The sequence below is a fragment of the Erithacus rubecula genome, assembly GCF_903797595.1.
Source record: "Erithacus rubecula genome assembly, chromosome: Z".
Lineage (NCBI taxonomy): Eukaryota > Metazoa > Chordata > Aves > Passeriformes > Muscicapidae > Erithacus > Erithacus rubecula.
In genome coordinates this window covers 20,068,722-20,087,261 of record NC_136661.1, presented here as the reverse complement: position 1 = coordinate 20,087,261, position 18,540 = coordinate 20,068,722, and the positions used below count along the sequence as shown (strand labels likewise).

Genomic DNA, 18,540 nt, shown 5'->3' with positions numbered 1-18,540 from the left:
ACTTATATCTCCCTATATTCCCAAACCCCAGAGATCCATATCCCTCAGAAAGGCCTTTTACATCGGCATCCATGTTCCCCAGTCCTCCATGTTCACAGAAAATGTACTGATTCAAAAATTTCTTACACCGGAATTGTATCTCAGTCACAGGGCTGGCAGTCCCTCTCTTCCAGCTGTCTGTCCTGTCCTCACATCCCAGATCCCTGCCTTGCTGACCCCTTTCCGTGCAGACACTGCTCTGCTCCAGTCCCAGCTCAGTCCAAGCCCCAGTCCCAGCTCAGTCCAAGTCCCAGCCCCAGCTCATTCCAAGCCCCAGCCCCAGCTCAGTCCAAGCTCCAGCCCCAGCTCAGTCCAATCCCCAGCCCCAGCTCAGTCCAAGCTCCAGCCCCAGCTCAGTCCAAGCCCCAGCCCCAGCTCAGTCCAAGCTCCAGTCCCAGCTCATTCCAAGCCCCAGCCCCAGCTCAGTCCAAGCTCCAGCCCCAGCTCAGTCCAATCCCCAGCCCCAGCTCAGTCCAAGCTCCAGTCCCAGCTCAGTCCAAGCCCCAGCCCCAGTTCAATCCAAGCCCAGCCCCAGCTCAGTCCAAGCTCCAGTCCCAGCTCATTCCAAGCCCCTGTCCTGCAGCAGCCCTTGGAGGATCCACCCACCACAGGCAGCACGGGAGCCACTATCTCTACCAGACAGTGGTTTCTGTGAAGATCTGCAGATTGGTTTGAGTCTCTAATCCATGGCAAGTTAGCCTTGTGAGCGGTTTAGGGAGTGGGATGTGCTGTCAGAGGACTTGGGCTGTTTTAAATCAGGCTCACACATTCCTGCTGTCGGGAACAGCCGTGCTGCCTGACCCGAACTGGCGCTACAGGCCCAGTGCCAGTGCACTAACAGGATCAGTGTAATCTGCTATCTTCAAATGGCACAGCCAACATCCTAAGTCAGGAAGCTTTTGAGGCTTTATTGCTGCTGCCAGACACAACAGCAAGCCTGTTCCACTTAAGGCAGATTTAGTATTAGAGCTACCAAATACCACCAGGCCTTTGCACTCCAGGCCCTCTTCTAGACCTGCCAGCTTTAAGAAACCCAGAGAATCTCCTGCTTTGTGAAACCAAAGGCAGCTCAATCCCCACATCAAAATGTTCCATTTGATCATTTATCCTTTACAACCCTTACAGCTCCTAGCCTTATGGCCCTCAAAGCACACCTGGCAGGATTCAGCAGTCACCCATGACCATCAGCCCCTCCAGCCCCTCTGGAGGCACCACAGCCCAAGGACACCAGCACATCTGGGAACACCATGTTAACATTAGTCACCTACAATAAACACATAGTTCCTGCAACCTGCCAACAAACCAAACCCACATGCTTCTGCTTTCCTGTGCCCCAGTCCTAACCACAGTTATTATAGTTTTACAGCAGTTCTGTGAACTCAAATTTAAGATACCACCTCAACTTTAGCATTTTACCTCCCTTCCCTTGGTTTTAGGATTGGGAGGGAACTTACCTTTTGTGGGCAAGCAAGTTTTCAATGCTGCCTCTCTGATCTTGATTTCTAAACTGCTCCATTTGTTTTTTATTCATTTCCATGACTACTTTTAAAATCCAGTATCTTATAGTATTATCAAGTAAGAGTCACTGTTACATTATCTGATCCTTATTCCTTTTTTTGCCCTCTAGAATTGTCAGGAAGGATTTATTTCTCTGTCAGTACATTTAAGGTTTTTAAAGATACTTATCTCCATCTATGAGAGTGGAAGTCACATGCCTGGTTTCAGCATTCGAGGTTAACTGCCCGTCAGTCACCTTGAGCTTTCTTTGTAGCCAAGGGAAATAATTAGGCACCATGGGAGGCTGATTCAACTCATTCTGATACTTATCTAACACAATGCATATAAATGGCCCTGTGAGGCAGTGTATTTCTTTCCACTGGATACCAAGGGACTCAAAGGGAAAAATATGTTTGAATGCTTTGAATGTAGGCTTTTAAATCAAGTAAAATTAATCCATCTAACCCACTGTTGCTCTTGAGCTTTCCTCTTGAATGCAACAGTTGAGCATTTTAATATGTGATTCATATGGAAGGCAAACACATGGATGCTTCTACATTCACTGCTACTAATGAACAACAAAAAGAATTATCTAATGTCAAAGGGGGAGTGTATTTCATTAGTAGCCTGTTTTGGATAACATCTCCTTTTGCTCCATCTCATGTGGATATCCCTGAAAGGTTTCAAAGCTCTGAGCGTCACCTTTTACTAAATATTTTTTCTCCGAGATGTCTTATTTTCTTTTTTACTAAAACAAATCAGTATGTTCACCAGAGACAAAAGCCAATTATTAAATGAGGAACATTCTGGAATGTGAAATACTTATTTTTGTTATAACCCAAAGAATAAACAGGCATCACTAAGCAACAGAAGTCAGTATTTTATTCAAATGGCAAACCGATCCAGAAAATTACATACATGCAAAACATGGCATGCTGTACAAAAGACAATATTGAAATCACCAATATTTGAACTCCTCCGCCATTTGAAAATAGTGTCCCAGGAACTTAACTGCCCTACAAAACACTATGGTTCTGACAATACCAAGAATTCATAACCTAATCTAATCAAAAGGAAAACACATCCAGTACGCGGGATGGAAACCACCACCCCTCGAGCCCGGCACAGCCTGATGGTGCAGATGTGCACCCCTCCAGCAGTCTGGCCCTGCAGTGCTGAAGTCAATAGGAATTTTGTGAATCATTTCAGTGGAAACAGATTCTGTGATAACACGGGCCTCTGAGAGAACGGCAGCAGTCCTTCCTGTATGAGTAAAGACAGAACACTGACGCAAGTAATAAAGCGCAATGAGAGAAGAGATGAGGTGGATACAGCCAAGCTCCTTCAAAATCAAAACATACCTTAGGGCATCTCACATATCCTTTTCCAGCCAGAGAAGATCTCTTCAAGAAATATGTCCAAACTCCTCTCTAATGCTAACTCTTCCTATGGCTGCCTAGATTGTACTAAGTGGATAGGAGACAGAAGATTAAGAAATCCTAACTCTAATAATTTAAACTATCAAACCATATCTTAATCAAGTGCCTATCCAGTAAGCATTTAACATCTTCCTGAACTTCATGAAGAAATAAAAATATAGCATGATGATATTTTACATTTCTTAATATATTTATGTCACTAATTATTCTGAGTATTCAGTAGACAGTAAAAGGTGTTATTTTGTGTGAATGTGTGCCCATGCAAGCACAGATCTAAAAATTCACACATACAAGAAAACATTCAGGGAGAACCTTTCAAAAAGTAACGAAAACTTAGTGCATTAGGGCAATTACGTCTTTTTTTAAAAACTGTATGTATCCTCTTAAAAAAAGATATTCTGATATCAGATAAATAGAAAGTATCATTTGAGACAGTTTTTCTGCAATGCATTTTTCACTGCAAAAACACTATACTTCTCAAGCAACATTATTTTTTTTAAATGTGTTAATTTGAAAAGTGCAAAGATGACTGATTTCAGAAATTTCACTTGTCTACAAAACTATCTATTATCATACAAATTTTTTTTCGAAATCAAGTACAAATTATATGTTCCCAAATGGAATTCTTCAGGAATTCCTCAGGTGACCATTTTTTCCAGTACTGTTATGATGTGATTATCTCTACCATGTCTCCAAGACAATAAAAAAGGTCTCATCACAAAGTACATCAAAGAAACAGCCTGATTTCATTTCTCTGAACTGCCAGTGAGAGGAACCAACTACCACTTTTCCCTGAAAAAAAATCAACATTAAAAAAATTTCAAGGGTTTGTCTCATTTCCCGTAACTGCATCCAAAATCCAAAAAGGATAAAGGAAGACTCTTCCAGTGCTCTCCTGGAAAACTGCTGGGTTGTTTCTCTTTCCTGAGGGCATACTTTTAATGGCTGGTCATAAGAATTAGGAAAAGCAAATTGAGTCCCTTCATCAGATTAGCCTCACTAGGAAAGAAAAGCCTCAAATACAATACAATTCAGCCATATCTATTTCCTACTCCCACCATTCTATTTTTGGTGATATCTGTAGCACAGTGCACAAGATAAGGAAAGGCCAATTTCAGTCACAAACACTGTTCGTTCTTCTGGTGAAATATTTAGTTGTAACTAAGCATTCAGGGCCTTGTTTGGTAAAGCATTTCCTTTCATCTAATCAGAAAGTGTTTAACCCACTCACTGAGGAAAGCAACTTGATTTGGCTACAAATCAGATCTCACACACAGACATACAAAATAATAATCCATCCCCGCTTCAAAGGAAACTTTCTCATAGAACAAGCAATCTTAATGAATATAAAGACTGTCAATAACAGAAAACAGCTCACACTTTTACTGGAAGAAAAATAATGTTAATTAATAGTGATTTGAATAATTTTTAAATGTCCTTTTTTCTTTTTGTGCTGGTTTCGGCTGGGATAGAGTTAATTTTCTTCAGAATTGCAAATAGGGGTCTAGGTTTTGATCTTGTGCTGGCAAGTGTTGATAACACCCAGCTGTTTTCATTATTGTGAGCAGTGCTTGCACAGGGTCAAGACTTCTTCCTGCTCCTCATCCCACCCCACCAGCAAGAAGACTGGGGGTACACAAGAATATGGGAGAAGACAAACCAGAACAGCTGACCCCAACTGACCAGAGGGATATCTCAACCCACAGCACAACACACAGAACGGGGGAAAGAAGGAGGAAGGGAAGACATTCAGAGTGTCTTCCCATGCCCTGCTTTCCTGGGATGGCTGAACACCTGCCTGCCCATGGGAACTGGTGGGTGAATCTCTTGTTTTGCTTTGCATGTATGTGCAGCTCCTGCTTTCCCTATTACGCTGTCTCCATCTCAGCCCTTGAGTTCTTTCACTTTTACTCTTCCAGTTCTCTCCCTCATTCCACCAGGACCCAGTCAGCTGTGTGGGGCTGAGCTGCCAGCTGGGGATAAACCACAGCACTTTTACAGCTTAAATAAAAGTTTCTTAATAAATGGGAAAATGTAGACATTAACTTGTAAAATTATGAAATACACAAAGATGAAAGCAGATGTTAAAATGCAGTTTTAAGCATTTCAACATTACATTTGTTCATAACAATTTAGAATTTCTAGAATCAACTCTTGGCTTTCTTTTTGAAAAATACGGATGGAACAACTCAGGTCATTGATTTTTTAATTAGCCAAAGAAAGATAACTTCAATTATTTAACTTTTGTAAACTATCCTACCATTTCATAAAAAAAAAAAGAACAAACACAAAGCAAGCAAAATACAATAAATAACAATAGTTCTTAAACCTATGGGTAAGACAACCCATGAGGCTGCCCTACCGGGCCCTGATGAAAAGGGTTTCATCAGGAGTTGCAGGACGATTGTCCTGCTCAGTAACAGTCTCTACTGTGCCTGAAGCAGACACAATCACCATTGTTTTAGCTGCTGAAAGAGCTTTCTCCTTCTCTGCAATGGCAGCACAGACTGCCACAATTTCATCACTTTCAAAGTCATAGTCCGGGATTGACTCCTGTTCGAGCTCTTCTCCTCTTGCCAGGGCATGCACTGACTCAGTCTTTGTGGCCTTCTGCTGTTCCTGTAGTTTTCTTGCCCAGGAAAGGTCTTCTTTCCATACTTCAGGGTTCATTGGAAAGATGTGTAAGGATACCTGGAAACTTCGGATTGCCTATAAGTAGAACAGAGAAGAAACAAATATGGAACACTTTAAAGCCTATCTTTTTAATAAAAATTGACAATAACAACAAAAATTATACATATATATATATATATATATATATATATAAAATATATATAATTTAAGGAAAGCCAAAAGCCATTTACTCCTGTCTTTATTGGACCAATCTTCCCTCATCTTGGTTTAATAGCAGCCTTACCTCCAAGCAATTTTGTCTGAAAGGAAAAAATGCAATAATAAGATAGGTACCTGGCAAAAAGGGCACAAATAAAAAGTTCATATATGAAAAACAATACTGATAATAAAAAGGTAATAGGAAAAACTATGTGTTGGATGACTTTCTATTCCACTTTCCTCTCATCATCAGATGTATGTAAATGCAAAAGCAGACAGATAAGGTTTAAAGACATACAGAAAAGGGATGACTGGAATTTGAAGTATCACTGGTATTGCTGCCTTTAAATTAGAATGCAGTTGTTTCACATGCAGACCTAATACTACACTAATACTAGCAACATGGTAAACCATTTCTGGAACAGGTATGTGGTTATAAAAATACATAAAAAAATGCACAAAAGGAGCCAAATAAACTCCAAACTTTGAAAGAAATTCTATAATCTTATAAACTATTTAATATTAGTAGAAGTATAGCTAGTGATGCTTTTCCTTTCTTTCAGTTCAAATGTGAAAATACCTCAACAAAGAAGTTGTGAAATTAAAAATAAAGAAGTGTGATCATCTAAAATAAGAAGAGGTCGCTACAATTCTAGAAAATAGCTACACCAAGAATTACAACTGCATTGTCTTTTAGTAATATTAACAGTGGTCAAGGCTGAACCTACCTCCTCAAATTCAGGTACTTGTACACAAAAGCATGAGTGTATTTCAAGTTTATGACTGTGAGTTATGAAAATGGGTCACCTTAGTGATCAAAATCTTGTCATGACATGTACAGAAGCCCTCCTGTAAAATGGGAAAAGTGTGATGGTATAGATTGGCATGATAATTGGGAAGAGTTTGGGCAATTTAAATATTAAAACTTTAAAGATATATGGTAAATTACAGTTCCTATTCCTTTGCAGTTTATAAATACTTAAAGCATGCCAATTAATTCAGAAAAATCACAACTTTTCTTCTGCATGGACAGAAACTGATAGTTCACCCTTCTGAAGGCACAGATGAATATATGGACTCCATATTATGGGAACTCAGATGAGAGATACAAAATCAGATTCAAGACACGCTATCTATGCTATCAGTATTACTGCTGTTTTAAGAGGCAGCCTTTTAATTCCAGATAGAAAAAAACAGCTTGATTATTGTCCACAGCCAGCTACAAAGCGTAAGAGCACACTGAACTTTAAACGGAAGAAGAACTGAAGTTTAGTTCTTGTAAAACAGTGTCCCATTATTCAACTTTGTTAGGTTTTAATTTTCAGGGACACATGAACAACAAGTAAACATTAAATGTTCATTTTTACATTTCTGTTGAAAACAAAATTTAAACAAACACCATCTGCTTTTAAGCTTTCCATGAAAGAGGTCTCCTAATTAAAACCCGTCTATATAGTTATGTTCATGCACAATAAATAACATTTGGTAAGCGTCAAGGCTGCTTTGATGATTCATACAATACAGCACACAACATAAAAAGATCATCTTAGTAAATCTATTAGAAAAGGGTTTTTGTGCTTGACATTTTTATAAAGAAACAACAAAATATTAAACTAAATTTTTAAGTGCTGCAAAAGATCAGAGGGATTAACTTTAAAGCAGCAATGTAGAACTGAAAACTTGTTGACATAGTTGTCATCCACTTAAAATTTTATGCTGCCACTGGAACAGTGCCCAAAGCCACTAATTTCTACCAAGAAGAAAAGAACAGTGCTACTTTTTACTCTTCTCCTAATGGAGATGTAAATCTCCTCCAATTGACTGCTGCATTGTAGGAAAACACAGTGACACTCCATTTAATCAGCATTTCTAGCTTAAAGAGGAGTTGTGATTTTAGAGACTCTGCCTGTAAGGATTACAGAACTTTAAATCAGCACAGTCATGTATCTGCTTTTGCTTCTGTGGAGAAGCATAATATAAAACCTTCTGCGAGACTTTCTTCCTTGTCATATTTGAAAAATCTGTATTTTTAAAGTAGTTTACATTTTGTCTCACTACATAGTATTCTGTAGCAAACAATCTTCCATTTGTCCCATGAGTAGAGTCTCCTCTGCTGGTTTGCAGTCTTCAAGTGTGAAGGGCAATTCTGATAAGACTGCAATTTTTTTACAAATTTCTGTAACACATGGACTTAATAACTGTCATTATACAGAAAACCCCCCAAAAAGCCAGGTGAGAATATTAAGAGGTTGTTTCTGCTACCAAAGTATGCATTAGGCATTTATTACATTTTCTGACCTGTTTCAAAGGATGTCTATCAGTGAAGTAAGTAATCTTTTTCTGTGTTAAATGATCTTTAATATGGATTTTTTTATTGTGTGTTTTTATAGCACTCAGCATAGTCCTTGGGGGTGCAGTGGGTGAGAGGCTGGACATGCCCCAGCCATGGCACTGACAGCCCAGAGAGCCAAACGTGTCCTGGGCTGCACCCAGAGCCCCGTGGGCAGCAGGGCAGGGAGGGGATTCTGCCCCTCTGCTCTGCTCTGCTGAGACCCCCTGGAGCACTGCACCAGAGCTGGGGTCCCTGCACAGGAGGGACAGGGACCTGCTGGAGCCAGCACAGAGAAGGCAACAAAGAGGATCAGGGGGTTGGAGCACCACTCCTATGGGGACAGTCTGGGAGCATTGAGGCTGTCCAGCCTGGAGAGAGAAGGGCTCAGTGACACCTTACAGCAGCCTCCCAGAACCTGCAAGGGACCCACAAAAGAGCTGGAGAAGGACTTTTACAAGGACATGCAGTGATGGAACAAAGGGCTGTAAACTGAAAATGGGTAGATTAAAGCTAGATGTAAGGAATGTTTACAGCAAGGTTACTGAGACACTGTAACAGGTGGCACAGAGAGATAGATGGTCAATGCCCCATCCCTGGAAACATTTAAGGCCAGGCTGGACAGGGCTCTGAGCAACCTGATCTAGCTGAAGATGTCCTGGCTGATTGCAGGGGGTTGGACTAGAGGACCTTTACCTTCCAAACCCCTGCAAGGCTGCTGCATGTTCTGCTGAAGTCACTGCTTCAGGTTGTCTCTACCACATGGACCTCTTACACTGTGCTCTACCAGATGCAAGGATATGCTCTGTGATGACCAAGGAAACAACCACAAAAATCAATCCCATCCTAGAAATCTACATAGTTAGCCTAAGAAAATAAAGCATAAGTGTTATCAGTACTTTCACCTTGCAAATTGGGAAAATCCAAAAAAAAATTTATTTCTCTATTACCAAATTATACTGCCAAAATTATTACAGGAATTTTGAAACAATGGTCAAATAAAATTTCTTCAACATCCCTGTTTGTCTTATCTTGTGCATCTGATATAGCTAAAGCTTTCAATTACAAGGTCTTGATGTTGAGAAACACACTCCTCAAAAGTCCTGAATATCTTACAAAGGGAACTAAACAGGAGGTGCCAGCTAAATCAGCCTTAGTCACTTGCAAAAACTGAGTATTCCTGGCAGAACTGTAGCTGAAAAGAGCATTTAAACTTTTAGAGTCTTGTTTGCCCTTCAGCTTTCTTGACAGAAAATAAAAATAACCTCTGACAAGAAGATCTTTTTGCATATTAACAACCACTATCACAAAAATATATTTATGATTTCCAATAGTGGTTAAAAAAGAAAGAAAGGTTACCCTATAGCAGATGGAGAGGGCAGGAATAACACAGGACCTTGCTATGGAAGCTTACATTACTGGCTATTACCTCAATACTCAGTTGGACTGATTAAAGCTGTCGAAAACAATTTAACAGAGCCCCACTTTAAATGAAAAAGCATGGTACTTTCTCTCTTAACTTAGCATTTCCTAAATACTTTGACTTGCGTGGAAGGCCAACCACCAATTTCCTTTTTATTACCAAAATACCCTCTTTCTAAATGCAAACATTTGTAACACATCAAAAAACTATCTCCAATTCAGACTAGTTATGTTAATTAGCTGCATTCCAATAAAACACAGACATTGCTCACTTTGGGAGTACAAATCTCCCATCATTATCTACAAGACCTAACACTATTTCTTTCAAGAGAGATGAAAGGAAAAGACTGATATGTTGTCAAGGCATGAGTCTTCTGATAAAATGTGTCACACTTAAAGACTACTAAAGCACTAACTAATTAGCAGGAATACAGGAAACCATATACTTCAAAACATGAAACAAAACCCATGCACAACTGTTGCATATTTATACATCTACCCTCTCAACTTTGTGATCCTTAGTATTCCAGATGTGACAGAATTTACCCAGATTGGGGCAAAGCTGAAGTTACAGAGCCCCAGAATGTCTGAGGGTGGCCAGGGCCAAGCCCCTACTCAGCCAGGGCCACTTGAGCTGGCTGCCCATGACAATGTCACAGGGCTGATGAACTTCTCAGTGGGACACTCACTGCTTCCAACTGGACCTTGATGTTTTTATGATTAGTTTTACTTTTTCTTCCTTTTTTTTTTTCTTCTTTGATTAATCAAAGAATGGGGTTCACCCTGTCTCATGGGAGGAACTGTTCCAATGAAGGTATTAGTGTGAAATTTTAAATAGTTAAGATGTCATCAGCAGTACAGGAAATGTAATTTGTAAAACCAAGTATTTGCAATGAAATGAGAGATATACTGCAAGCCTGACTGTACTTCTACAGTTACTACATTCACATTGCATGTTTACTCAGTTGTGATCTGCACATTGATTTGTAAAATTTAAGGAATTTCTGCCTTTACAGAAATAAAGTTCTCCTTGCTCACATTTAAGTATTACTGATGAACTACCCTATTTTGTAAATTCAGGGGGGAAAAAAAAGAGCAAACAAGTTACCTCATTCTTTTTTGTCACAAGTTTGACAAAAACTAAATCTAAGCAAATCTATCTTTCATTATTACACAGCTCATAAATACATTAGATTTGATTTGGGAAACTTCAAATTAAGACAGTAAATTGGTTTTTTTCCTAAGAAAAAATGCATCATTCATTGTGAAGTAATAAAAGTACTCACAACAGATGTTTGGCAGGATGTGGGTAATGAAGACAGATGTTGGTGGGGGAGAAATGAAACAAAGTAATAGGAGAAGCAGTTTTTCAGAAGGGTAGTAATTCCCAAATCTCAAAAAAAAATTACTAAAAAGCCTTGATATTTATGCTTTATTAACTTTTCTTTGTAAAAAAATATGATACAGGGAAAAATAGAAAATCATGGCAATGAAAGACTAGTGGGAAAAAGGATAATTATGACTTAAACCACTTGGTCAAGAAGACTCCACAAGTTCAATAACTGAATTAATTTCTTATTTTAAAATTCCTTCAGTCTTAACCTCTTAATATTCCTTAAAAACAGCTTGGTTCAAAAACAAATACTGAACATTATTTGCATTCTAGAACAACTCCCCAAGTTCCCTGTATATGAGCACATATTTATCAGAAGGCAGTTCAGCCTACAGACAGAAAGGCAATCAAGTACGAACCCGCAGTACCACAGCACTGGAGACACCAACAGGAGTTTCCACACCTCAGGCTCCCTATTCAGAGACAATCAAAAACACTAAGAGGGCAAACTCCCCGTGATAACCTCTCCTCCCTCCCTCTTCACCACACTAGGGTCAATTAACAATTACAGGAGCACCTAGAGCAGTGTTTCAGATTAATGAAGTGCTTTGATGCCAAACTCCGATTGTTCCCACTTAAAATGCTTTGCTTTGCATCACTGAATAGTCTCAGACACATAAATTAGATGTCTTTCTGATTAAGCTCAACAATGTTCTCTAAGTGAGGAACTGAAGTGCTATTCTAAAATAAAACAAAATTAATAGAATACAAACACTAGTTCCCCACCACTCAAGATATCCAGTCCCACTGGTGTTTTATGATTAGTCTATGTACAAAAACCTTAGAGGGTCTGGTGAATCAACATGCTGGGTGCAACTAGCACAGGTATATTATTACTTTCAATTGATACTACAGCAACTGCAGCATTTTCTACAGAATAAACAGCATCAGTTAATTAGGATCCTTGAAGGAAATAAACCTCTAACTTTCCTGAGGCTAGTGCATTTAAAATTCTGAGGCATAATTTACAGTGACAGTTTCATACACTTAAAAGGAAAAGACTAGACCATCTAACCTTACCTTCTACACCATGGAATGTTACCACTGTTGAAATGCAGATATGCATGGATTTACACGAGATATTTCATATTATGGTACTGCACCAGCAAAGGGAACACACTGCACACCTGTAAAACGCAGCTTTTGTGTTAGTTTTGTCTAACAGGATTGGAGCACCTCCCCAGTCAAGGTGAGCTAAGCAAGTTGGGGCTGTTCAGGCTGGAGAATTTTGTGTGCAGACCTCATAGTAGTCTGCCAATATCTGAAGGGGAGCTAGGGAAGCTGGAAAGAGACTCCTCAGGATCTACAGAAACAGGATGGTAGTAATGGGTACAAACTGAAAGAGGGGAACTTTGAGTATTAGGAAGATATTCTTTACTGTGCAAGTGCTGAGACTCTGGAACAGGTTGCCTAGGGAAGTTGTGGATGCCCATATTCAAGGCTATGAGCAACCTGGGCAGTGGAACGTGTCCCTGCCCATGGCACAGTGGGATTGGAATTAGATGATCTTTAAGGATCCCTCCAACCCAAACCATTCTATGACTCTAGGTGATTCATATTGCTTGCATTGTTTTGGTTGGTTTGGAATTTTTCACACTGCTCCTTACTACGTTTTAAAAATTAATTTTGCATGAATTGTTAATCTCCATCAAAAAAACCCCTCTAATTTTTTCAATTCTTAAAAATTTTCAGCCCAAACATTGTAACTTTGCAAAAAACACTCTAAATTACTAATAAAATTATTTGTATCAGAAAAGCACGCAGCTACTTCTATTCAAAATAAAATCAGTATCTATTTTCATCTAAGAGGTCATGACACATTGTTTTTCAAACAGACCTCTGTGAATGTGTCTGAGTTTGAAAGTTGACCTGTTGTGTTTTCACAGAAAATAGCAGAAAATTATGATACTCCAGAAAAAAAAAGATGCAGAGCATCCCTGGCTTTTTGCTCTCTTATTAAATGAAGAAGCAACCTCAGCCAAAATTTGAGGTCAGGGAGGCAGAGGAAAGAAGGAATGAGCACACATTATTTGCTGCATAAGCAGGACACAAGGAAAACAAGACATCAGAATTTTATCAGCAGACAGGTATAAAAACTGAGTGTGAACAATCAGCTGATCCTTGGACTTGGCATTACTCTCATCTTTAAACTATGGTGAGCTGCACTGTAGCAGAACAACACACAGAATGCAGTATGTGGAGTTATGTCAGCATAATTGCTCTATTGCATAAAGCCACCACATAAATATAGTATATGACACAAAAGTCTTGGAGCTAGACAGGTCTTCCACAAGTCCAGCAACAAAACCACACAGGAAGCACTTGTGAAATACAATAAAGCAGAGGGAACACTGGAGATAAATTATAATGATCTTTTTCTTGTCTATGTTCAAGGACATACATAAGGACATACAGCAACCTTGGTATTTCTGTACTTCCCTTCTCACACACAGTTAATTCTGTTATCCTACCAGTGCTATCTCTCCTAATCCAAGCTGGGCACGTCCCAAAGTCTGCCAGGCATCCCAGGAACGTGGGTTTCTCTGGACAGCCATTTCTGCTGCATGCACTGCTGGGAACATTTCATGTAAAGACATCAGGACCTGTATCAGAAATAGAAAAAGAAGGAAGAAAAATAAGCAACACTCAAAATAAATATAAGTTTTCTGGGATTACCAGGCAACAACCACTGCTTCAATAACTAAGGACTGGATTCATCTTACCCAGTTTTTTTAGTTAAAAGTTAGTTGTCTGACCTCAGTCAGTCACCCAGACTCATTTCGATCCCCACAAAGAGAAACAAGCATACTAGAGGATGATTCACTCAAACTATTTAAGCAACTCTATTACAAGTAGATTAACTGCTTCTGAAGGTGTCTCCTTGTCAACAAACCCTACACCCTATACAAGCATAACAGAATACTCAGGAAGACAAGCACATGGAGAACTAAATATAGTAAATGTGCAAGTACTGTTGAAAAACTCCTGGACTGTATTTATTCTTTTTAATAGAGAACTGGAATCTATCAGAAACAGTGCAGTGCAGATGATATAATTATAGAAACAATCCCTGTAACTCAGCATGGAAACAGACCTTAACAATGGCTGCTGTATTTAGAGAAAAAGCATTCTGCAGAACCTAACTTAGACATGAAGTCACCTACATTAAGTAAGGAAAAAAAGTGGTTTCTGAATGTGAAAATCTGTTACTCAGCAGTTACCACAGGATTAATCTTCTTGCATTGAAACTCCATAACTAAGGCAATAAATCACAGTTAGCAATACACAATGTGGCTCAAAGCTTGCCTTATGTTTCCAATACCACCATGAGATTGGCACATCACCTGAAAACCTGCATCACTCTGAGATCATGATTTCATACACCCACATGCTATGGTGATAGATACCAATGTAAGAAACAAATGACAACTGCATTCTTGCAGTATGATGAGAATGTCAACCACAAGGGTTAGACTCATGTGTGGGCAACCACTTTCATCCCAACTGACCACAACTATGATGAATAATATTAGAACATATCAGGACTATTGCTGAAGTTCAAAACAGATTCATTTAACTTTACTGTTTTATGATATATTAAATAGATAAATATGAGTATGGAATAGAGAAGGATTCAAATGTGATGATCTTGAGTATTTATTCCAATTAACAAATAGTATATGCACAAAATAGAGGTGAGCAGTACATTAAAAAAAAAAAAAAAAAAGAAAGAGGAAAAGGGGAAGGCAAAGATTTACTACAGAAAGCAACCCTGAACTGAAAAAAACACAAGCAATATCATAAGCATAGCTTCTGAATAACCCTTTTGGATTGACACTTCTGCTGTTCTAGTATGACTAAATTTTTCTAAAGACTAGTCTTATGGCTTCACTTTAATTCTGTCCAATGGACTGTACCTTTGAATTCAGAAGTACCTAAAACTCTTTTGAAAAACTACATGCAGCAGTTTATCATCTTCCCTCTTTTTCCAGCTCAACAGTTCTCAATAACTGCATTTTGTATCAAAGTCTGTGATGAGTGTGTTTTTCCAAAACTTTCAGATGAATTACATTTATATGGGAAGTTTCCCTTATCCACAGCAGATGTGTGAATAGAATCAAACCCTTACTAGTGGACAGGTGTACATCCTACCAAGATGAAGGAATTCTGCATCCATCAGCTGTGTCTTAATGTATTTATTCTACTAAAACAAATCCAAGTATACAGTCACAGGAACATTTTTATGCATCCAAGTATTATTTCCTACCAGTACTTTCTACTGCAAACTAATTATAAAACATCAGTGTAAGTGCTTAGGAAATCTTTTGTAGTGCTTAATGAATTTTACTCGTTTTTTTTACTGAATTATTACCTCACTAATAAAGGCAATTATTCCATTTTCATCTATTTATGACTACTGTGTGTAGAAGCATAAGCAACTGTTTTAAAAACGCTCTTCCAGATCATTTGCTCCTAGTAACTTTGGCATCAGATTCTCAAAGAACATTCAAACCAACACATCTTTGAATGTATATGCAATTTTATCCAATACAGGCAGTTTTTACAGTTACTAATAAAATTACTCAGCTACACTTGTCAGTCAGTATAACAATTATACTTATTAATGCACACTATTTTCCTACACTTTTTTTCTTCAGGTGAAGAGGTCATCAAAATGAACCTACAATGGTAGACATGAATGTGTGCAGCCTTGTCTTGGGTTACTCTACCTGTGTATCATAATCACTTCAACAAAACAACTCTGCATGCTACTTGGAAACTGAACCAGCAAACCAGCTATTCCACATCCAAAAAACCACACTGAACAAGGAACAAAAAGCACTGCTAGCACAAAGATTTCCTGTGCAGATTTGACAGGTGGTGCTCAGTTCTTTTGGGGTAGGGCCACATGGGCAAGACAAAACCAAACAGGAACCAAATGTGTATGTGTGCACACGTATACATACACACACACACACACTGATAACATATATATGCAGTGTACATATAAACTGATACGTATATATATAGTGATATATATGTAAAATGAGAATACTCTATTACAAAACATTCTTAAAACTAATCAAAAAATTAGGAAAAAATTTACAAAGCAGAAGAAACATCTCAAGACTCTCACTGCACACACACACACACAGATATTTACGTGTTAGAAGTGACTGGAGGGAAATGTCTTATAAAGATATTCAGTAAGTGGATTTTCAGCACTTGATTTATTCCAAGAAATTTATCTTTATTACATGCTTTATAACAAAAAACATCCATGTCCTATAGTAACTTAGTTTAACTGATCTAGCTTTAGAAAAAGTCATACAAGAGAGTTTACAAGAACTAGAAGAACTCAGAGGCAAAAAATTAAACATAACAACTCTCATCAGGAGACTGACCAAGTATTAGAAATCCAGGCAAAAGAGTGACCCATCCTATTCTGCCCACAATATTTTGGAAGTGTCATGAATCTGTGTAAATTCTAGTTTTAAATGAGCTCAGTGGATTGAGGCTGAATTGCTATATATAGACGCATTCCACTTCCAATGAAACTGATCCAATTCCTTTTTCCATCCAGTAACCCATTTCAAAAAACAGATAAATAAAATTCATCCTACCCATAAGTAGTTTACATTTATCCATGCTCTAAAGCAATTACCATTGCACCACACAGAATAGTTTTTTTGGCAACTTAGATTTCTGGAGTTCACATTAACGTTTTGACAGTTCACTTTCTCAGTATGCATCTCAATTTAAGAAAAACTAATTAATAATAATCAGCACTTACTAGACAATTTGCTATAATCTTAACTTGTTATTCTAAGTCTGGCCATGCCTTAGAAACTTTGTAATTTCTTAGGCAGGAAGAGAGATGGGTAGAAGTTGATATTATTTCTTCACTGAGTTCAACATTAAGAAAACTTTTAGAAGAGGAAGTGGAATGATTTGAAGATGATGAGTTTCATATATAAAAACCAAAAAAGAGACTAAGAAATTATAGTCCTGTTCAATTAATGCAAATTGAGGATGCAGCATTGTAGGAAACTAGATTCTCATACAGCTGACAACAAAACATCCAAAAAATTATTAAAGGAAACTTAACTTGACAGTTTACATTTAAATTTACTTTTATATATATATATATATATATATATATATATATATATATATAAACTGTATTGTCTACTTTAAAAGTCTTGTCATAGTTGCATAATTATCTGAGGTACAAGTGTCATGAGATAAGCAATACAAACCAGGTGAATTCTCAGTAGTACTGAATAGCAGTAAGTCTGAATTCCAAGAGGGTTTGTTATACAATATCACAATGCATCAAGTCCTTTGATATCCCTCTTCATTCAACAATGTCCCATATGGTCCAGCGACAAAATGTTAAGATAAAAAATCAAATAGTCAAAGTCTGCTCCTCCATCTTCATAATTCAAAGCAAAATAATCCAGTCAATATTTAAGGAATTCAGCCCCTGACTAATTTCAAGGAGTCTTAGTGGTTGCATTAATATAGGCAGTCTTTATACATTCCTTTGAATATACTTACAATACTATTTACTTAATACCAGAATCAACACTAGGCTCCTGTTGCTGGGTCTTTAAAAGATTTTTGGTTTTCAACAAAAAAGCAGAAATGAACTTGCATAAATATTTACTTTCCATTGTATTGTCCAAATTATTGTTCTTGCAATGGGGAAGCAGCTTAGGCTGGTGATGACAGTATCAAGCATGTATACTGACAGATCTTGCATGCAAAGAAAAGTGCACCCCTAACCTCTCAAAAACCATAAAAATAAGTTTCTAAATGAATCAAAGAGTAGCTGAGAGCAATGGAAAAAATCTCATCAAATTCTATGTTTTTTTGAAGCAATTGAGCAATTCCACAGTTTCCATGTGATTTTCTGGAAATACACTTGCTTCAAGTATCTTTGACAACTAGAAACTTAAACACTATTTCTGCCCTTCAGAAGTACTGAAAGGCATTTGTCTTACATCTGTTAAAATGCAGATCTTTAAGAACTTGCCATAAGCACTTACAGATTCTACAGGGCCACTATCATATTTATCAGAGCTGCATATTAAACAATGCAGTATTGAAAATGTTAAGTTTGCTGTGGAGAAAGAAAGTACTGAAGAATGGAAAAGCTGCTGTGTGACCCAATGTAAGGCTGTCCTAATAAATGTAAGACAGATGCTTAAGTCTATGCAAAAAAACCCACTTCATCTTCCAATGTTAATTCTCAGAGTTGCTTCATGAATAGACATTTTCTCACTGATTGAAAATTAATATAGCCCATAGAGAATCTCTGCATAGTGTAAAAAGTCATTCCTAACATGAATCTCCACCTCTAATATGTGACACACGTAGCAAGACAGGGGGATTTTTATAGACCTAGTGCTGGTCAAGGCATTGTTGAAATTGGTGTACAGTTCTTCCAAAACATATTCACTGAGCTACACTGTGATAGCTGCAGTATTTGTGCTGGTCTGCTGGACTGGAATAACACAGTCAGCTCTAAGACAGTATCCTTTATATACTGGCCATAATATTTTTTGAATGAATTATGCATTTAT

At 38.0% G+C, this 18,540-nt stretch overlaps 1 protein-coding gene across 1 annotated transcript in view; it reads right to left on the bottom strand.

Annotated features, from left to right (window-relative positions):
- Window positions 1-2,396: 2,396 nt before the first annotated feature.
- TTC33 (tetratricopeptide repeat domain 33) overlaps window positions 2,397-18,540 on the bottom strand; it is a 40,918-nt gene continuing 24,774 nt past the window's right edge. The window contains exons 3-4 of the mRNA XM_079330113.1: window positions 13,423-13,554; window positions 2,397-5,684 (exon numbers count right to left, since the gene is read on the bottom strand). Coding sequence (XP_079186239.1) covers window positions 5,334-5,684; window positions 13,423-13,554 — 483 coding nt within the window. The 3' untranslated portion in view covers window positions 2,397-5,333. The remainder of the gene's footprint in view (window positions 5,685-13,422; window positions 13,555-18,540) is intronic.